This window comes from Perissodus microlepis, chromosome 14 (genome assembly GCF_051167445.1).
Source record: "Perissodus microlepis isolate ML-2025 ecotype Zambia chromosome 14, ASM5116744v1, whole genome shotgun sequence".
NCBI lineage: Eukaryota > Metazoa > Chordata > Actinopteri > Cichliformes > Cichlidae > Perissodus > Perissodus microlepis.
Genome location: NC_140474.1, coordinates 27,173,372 through 27,179,371, shown reverse-complemented (window position 1 = coordinate 27,179,371; position 6,000 = coordinate 27,173,372). Strand labels below are relative to the sequence as shown.

Here is a 6,000-nt window from a genome sequence, read left to right as displayed (position 1 = left end):
TTATATTTTTACCATAACTGTATCATTAATGGTGACCGTACTGTATTCAAGTTCAGAGGTCCTCACATTGTGCATATTTGCATACCAGTGTAGTATAACTGTCAAATTATTAATATCAATAGTTACAGAATTTATTTATTCACTGTTTTATTGTAGTAACAATGTTTGATCTAATATATGACTATACGACTATCTTTACTCATACAAACAGACTGCAGTTTTGCCAATTATATATTGAGTTCTCGTGACCAGAGCAAAAATAATAAAACAGGAGCAAACGCAATCCAGATGTAAACACAGAAATAGCGCCACGCACCAAAACTCAAAGAAAGCCCTACTACTATGTAGATCGATGCTAGGCCCTGTAGCCGATATGATCTGAAATCCTGGTCATTCACACAGATGTTTAATTGGTCGTTCTGATCATGACGATGATGAAGATGCACATATGCAACTGAGCAAACACAGGCCACAAATGTGTCAATCAGTCACGGTGTCTTCATGCTCACACAGCCTCCGGTAGAAGACCAATCAGACAAAATGATTGCAAACACATGCGGACATGTGGTTTTAGGCGAAGGGGGTGTATTATTATACAAACTACTTACTTCCTTTAACATATGAGGCAACAATAACTGAGCACTGAGATGTTAAACTGCTGACACCTGACACCACATTTACAGGCTTTGGACGTAAACAAACAATCCCGGTGCTCCCGTCAAGCTCCGCACCGCTCCTGAATTGAATCTCTGCCGCTTCCGTGAGTGTACTGGAAGGGCCATATATGGCAGAAAAAGATCTGGACCTTGAGACCTGTCCCCTGTCACACACAGACACACGAGTGTTTTCCAATAAAACCGTGAGGTCTTCTGTTTGAGAAGTGCAGAGAAAACATTTCCAAGTGTGTCCGGAGGAGCCCGTACTCTACGAAGGACGATTTGGTGTTCAAAAGGAGGATGAGCGCGCGCAGTGGGGACACGCCGTGAAAAGTTAAATATTCACAACAATGCAACTTTCATTTTCACGGATAAATCGTCCGGCGCTCGCGGAGGGAGCGGGCATTGCCTAAAAGGAAGGACTGTTTTTCAGCGCACGCGGACGAGTGACGTACCTCAGCCACACGCGTCTTTCTCGTGGACGCTTCCATGTGTTAGCTCTCTCTCTCTCTCTCTCTCTCTCCCCCCCCCTCTCTCTCTGCTCAGCTGTTATATCCCAGCTCGCCACAGCTCAAATATCAGTTACCGGGTCCCGACCAATCCCCGCGCGCTGTCAGAGCTCGAGAGAGGAGGCAGCAGCGGACAGCGGAATCGCAGAGAGGCGTACCGCACTGGGGGGTAAGGAGAGAGAAGCACACACCCAGCCGTCCACCCATCCGTCGGTCCGTCCTCCTTTACCCCTCCCGGCCTAAGAGACTCGCGCACGGGCTGATCCGTGCTTCCAGCTGCAGCTGTTCGGGCAAACCGGAGAGGCGCGAGGCAGGATGCGCGATGGGACAAGCGTGCGGACACGCGCTCCTCTGCCGTAGCCAGCCGCCGTCCTCTGAGATGTAAGTGCGAGTGTTTCTGATAAGTGTGTGCATCTCGAAGCTGCCTGCCACTCTTCCGCTGTGGAAACACATGGCGTCTAGCAGCGAGCCAAATACTGAGTGGTGTGTGTGTAGTAGTAGCAGCAGTGTGAGTGCGACCTGCAGGGTGTCAATCTCCGCACTGACAGCGGTGGTAATAGACCCCACGTGAACCATGCATGCAGCTGTCAGTGCAAACCCGCACACAAAATCACCGTAACGTCACCAAAATGTTCTCTGACTGCTCCCGCAGGGAATTTGGTGACCTTATCGCCCCTTTGTATCTTCCAGGAAATCATGACATTACACTGATGGGCTACTCTTCCTCTAATATTCCTACAGGGAGAAATACACCGCCAGCCGTGATATGCCTCCTAACTGGATTCTCTCCATGAAAACTATGATATTAAAAACATATTTTAAGGGCAGACTAGATCTAGAATTAATGATAGTCTTGCTCTGTCTTTCTTATAAGGTACCCTTCGTAAATGGTTTATAAGCTGTTGCTAATAGCTTTATTAATATTTTAGAAGTAATTTAGCCACGTTTTAAGAAGAACTAAAATAAGTGCAACTGTGGGTTGCCAAGTTGGGGAAAAACTGAGTGACTGGAGCCAACCTTTGACCTGGAAAAAGGCTCTCTGGCAACTGCACAGATATCTGTTTCTGACTTTTTCTGCATGCCTTTATGTCTTGCTGACATGTTAAGCCTACTCAAAAGAAAGAATGAACACGCACACACACACATCTGATGCGGTTTATAACTCATCTATAAAGCTATTATCTGCCACTTTGAAATCCATTATAGAGAATGCCTTATAAGGGAAATTATGTTTGAAATCCCCCGACCTTTTTGGGATAAATTCTTCTGTTGTACAGATTTTTGTCTGCTGAAACCCTGAAATACATCACCACAGAGCTTAAACCGGGGCTCTTTTTCAGAGTTAATGTTCATTCCCGTTCCCGAGGCTGTTTTTCTTACTTTCTAAAAAAGATAGATGTTTTTTTTTTCTTTCACAGGAAGGCAACGATGAGCCCTGGATCAAAGGAGGCTGACATGATCATTATAATAATTGGCTGCTCTATTTGATCCAATGTAGCAGCCCAGTATCGCATCCTAATTTTGTCTGGCTTGCAGTGTTTGTCGTGTCAGAGGGCTGTTTATAAAACGCTGCATTAATCATTGCTTCAGCTGGATGTGTTGCTGTGCTGGAGTTCATTGTGTTGTGTGCTGTAGCTGTTTGCCCTCTGTCTGTTTGACGTGAGTCTTCACACTGACACCTGCCTGAACACTGATGAACTTTTAAATGTCAGGGCTCAATGATTATCTAAATGTTAGTTAATAAAGCAGCGCGGTCCTCACGTAGAACCAGCTTTCTGCCGTCTGAAATTAAAGTTTACTGTGTAAGCTCACAAAGCCTGCTCTCAAATTAAAGTGACACTGCATGAGCAAACCGATCAGATAGCAAGCACTTCTCCCCAAGGAAGGCATCCGTAGCACACTGTGTGTTTTATAAAACTCCCCACCCCCCTCGCCTCCTTTGTAACTGAATAAGATCATTTGTGGATAATAACCCAGTGATGTCATTTTACACTGACTGCACATATATTAGTAAAATCTCCCTCACAGTAATTTCAGCTCTGTCTGAAAGTTGGAAAAAAATGCTCTAATGGCTTTTATCCCCTCCTTCATTATTGGTTTAAACTCAATAAAGGAAATCACTGGAGGATAATGACTTTCATTCATCTCACCGCAGAGAAGACTAAGCTTCTTACTTTGAGCGTTTGTTGGCCATTCCTGGAAAAAAAAAGATTATAGCCAGAAGTTTGTGGGAATAATGAATGTGCCACATGGATGTCAGTGATCTCTGATATACAATTAGATTCAGTAGCTGGTCTCACCTGCTTCCCTCACGCTCGAGCAGGTTTGACAGCGCACACCGGTGATCTGAGGGGGTCATTAAGTGTGGCACTTTGACAAAATACAGAAAAGCAGATGTCATGCCTGCACCCGTTGGGATGTGAGCCTCCTGCGACTGAGTGCTGAGATCAAATGCAGAGCTTTTGGCTGAAAATTCTGAGAGAGACATCTGCAGGCTTTTGCATTTTTGTCATTGTGATGGGTTTTCAGAGGTATGGATTCCTGGATCGTTGCTTTGAGAGGCAGTTATTCATCATCTGACACAGTGACAGCGCTCTACAGTATCAGATGCACGCTGCCACCGAATCGTTCACCGCTCTGTGGTTAATGTTTGTGCCATGCGCATTACGTTACTTCAAGTGTTTTGCGGGTTCTAAACATCCTTTTAGGAAGCCACCTTCACATTCGGCGCACTTTGCTTATTCGCTGTTATCATTTTAACAGCTGACACACATCGCCCCTGTGTGTGTGTATCTGTGCGTCAGCTGGTGTGCACGTGAATGGTATCCAGCCTGAAAAATAGTGCAGTTTGTTGGAGCGACGCCAGGAAGTCAGATTCCCCCAGCCTCCCGCTGAACACACACACTCACAGCGAAATGCACAGAAGTACACAGCACAGGCAGACTTGTAACCCGACTCCTGATGAGTGAGCATGTGTGTGTGTGTGTTAGAGAGAGGGAGACAGGGAGAGGGAGAAAGGATGCTGATGTTGCACTGTGTTATCATCAGTAATGGGCTCATCAATACTAAAATATTCAGAGAGAGAGAGACAGAGAAAAGAGACAGAGCGGGAACAGGCAGATAAAGTGAAGGCAAAGAGAAAGTGGCACAAACCTTTGTGTGCACTGTTTGCTTGCTTTTGCACATGTTTGTGTGGTTTTGTGTAGCTACTAAATATGTGCGCTTCAGCAAAAAACATACAAACAAACATTTGGCTTAAAAACTCTCTATTCTGACTTTTATCCATATTTTGATTCCCTCCCCCGTCTCCAGGATTTCATGCAGCAGCATTTATCCAAAAAGTACAATGTAGTCTGTGCATGAGCTGCTGATATACAATTTTATTCGCTTAACAAATGAAACCATTACCTGTGCTGCACAAAAATAATGTTATGTCCTTTAGCTAGGGTGTAAATTTAATGAGTTAAGTTTGCTTGAAATATTAAAGTGAATGAATAATTGGTTGCTCTCATTATCTGCATGAAAAAGCCTATTACGAGGCAGCTGTTAAAGCTTCGGTGCAGCGTTGAATTATGAGAGGTCAAAGGTTAGAAAGAAAGAAGAATCATGAGCACATTGCAGTTCCTACATTCATCATCACATTATTGCATATCACAGAGTTGCAATCCAAACGATTATGTGATTACTCGAATTGCATAAGTTCTTTAATTATCTGCATTATGGGTGAACAGAGAAACATCATAACAGGGGTTTTGCATATGTGATGTCACAGTAATATCCTCGACAGTGTAACCACTTTCAAATGAAGAGATGTGCACATTATTTATAATTTATTGCACCAAAGGAAACTGCGCAACAGCCGTAAAAAACTGGCATATCTATAGTTGCTAACACCACCTCAGACCTCTCCTGTCACCTCTAAAGGCAATCAGATCCTCAGATCCAGAGATGTTTAAACCGAGTAAGCACAGACCCCAGACACGCAGCCAAATTTTGAATCCCAACATAAAATAGAAGCAGAGACGACCCATTTCCAATCACTGTCAGCACAACATTTTCTGTGACGTGCCGCTGAGGCTGCTTCTGTGCTGATACAGAATTTGTTAGGATAAGGATTTGTGCTTATACAATGTGGCCGTATGCAAGGCTTAACAGCGTAGTATTAACTGCCAACCATGTGACGCTGTGTTACAGAGAAAGGCAGGAGAAAAAAGTGTAATTAATTGCTTTCCACAGGAAATACAAGAACCCCAATACTGGCTAAAAATCATTGTCTCATCATCATGAGTGGCAGGTTTTTCATAAATGTTAAGTTACATAATCTTGCATCTGCATATTTGTATAATTAACTTTGTGATTTGGGGTTTGGATCTTCAGTAAATTCAATAACTGCTAAAGTGTTTTGTTCCTAATTGCAGAGACATGTGTCAGCTTTGCGCCTCTGGCCATAACAAACTCAGGCATCAAACTAAATCAACATAAACTTAATTAAAGAAGAGTTTAAACACATAAACCCAAACTGTAAGGAAACCTGTCTTAATATTATCAAGGGGATACTCTCTGACTTGAGATTAGCATTGAAATATATATCACGGGAAGCACTGCTCTCATATCTTCCCAACCCTGGTTCACTTACTGCACTTCTCTAATGATGTCGAGTTTACTGAACACAGCTTAAACTGAACCGGTTCCATTCACATTTATACACGATTTCCTCCTGTAAACACAGCTGGTTTTCATTATTAAAGCCTTTAATTTGCTAAATAGAAAGAGTAAGAATTCTCTGCTCTGTGCAGCTTTCTGTTTAAAATTAGTTCCTTGCTTTGAATAAAACT

At 43.3% G+C, this 6,000-nt stretch overlaps 1 protein-coding gene across 1 annotated transcript in view; it reads left to right on the top strand.

Annotated features, from left to right (window-relative positions):
- Positions 1–1,229: 1,229 nt before the first annotated feature.
- The window catches only part of pde2a (phosphodiesterase 2A), a 179,759-nt gene continuing 174,988 nt past the window's right edge, over positions 1,230–6,000 (top strand). Inside the window, exon 1 of the mRNA XM_084951377.1 lies at positions 1,230–1,546. Within this exon, the coding sequence (XP_084807503.1) occupies positions 1,488–1,546 (59 nt within the window). The 5' untranslated portion in view covers positions 1,230–1,487. The remainder of the gene's footprint in view (positions 1,547–6,000) is intronic.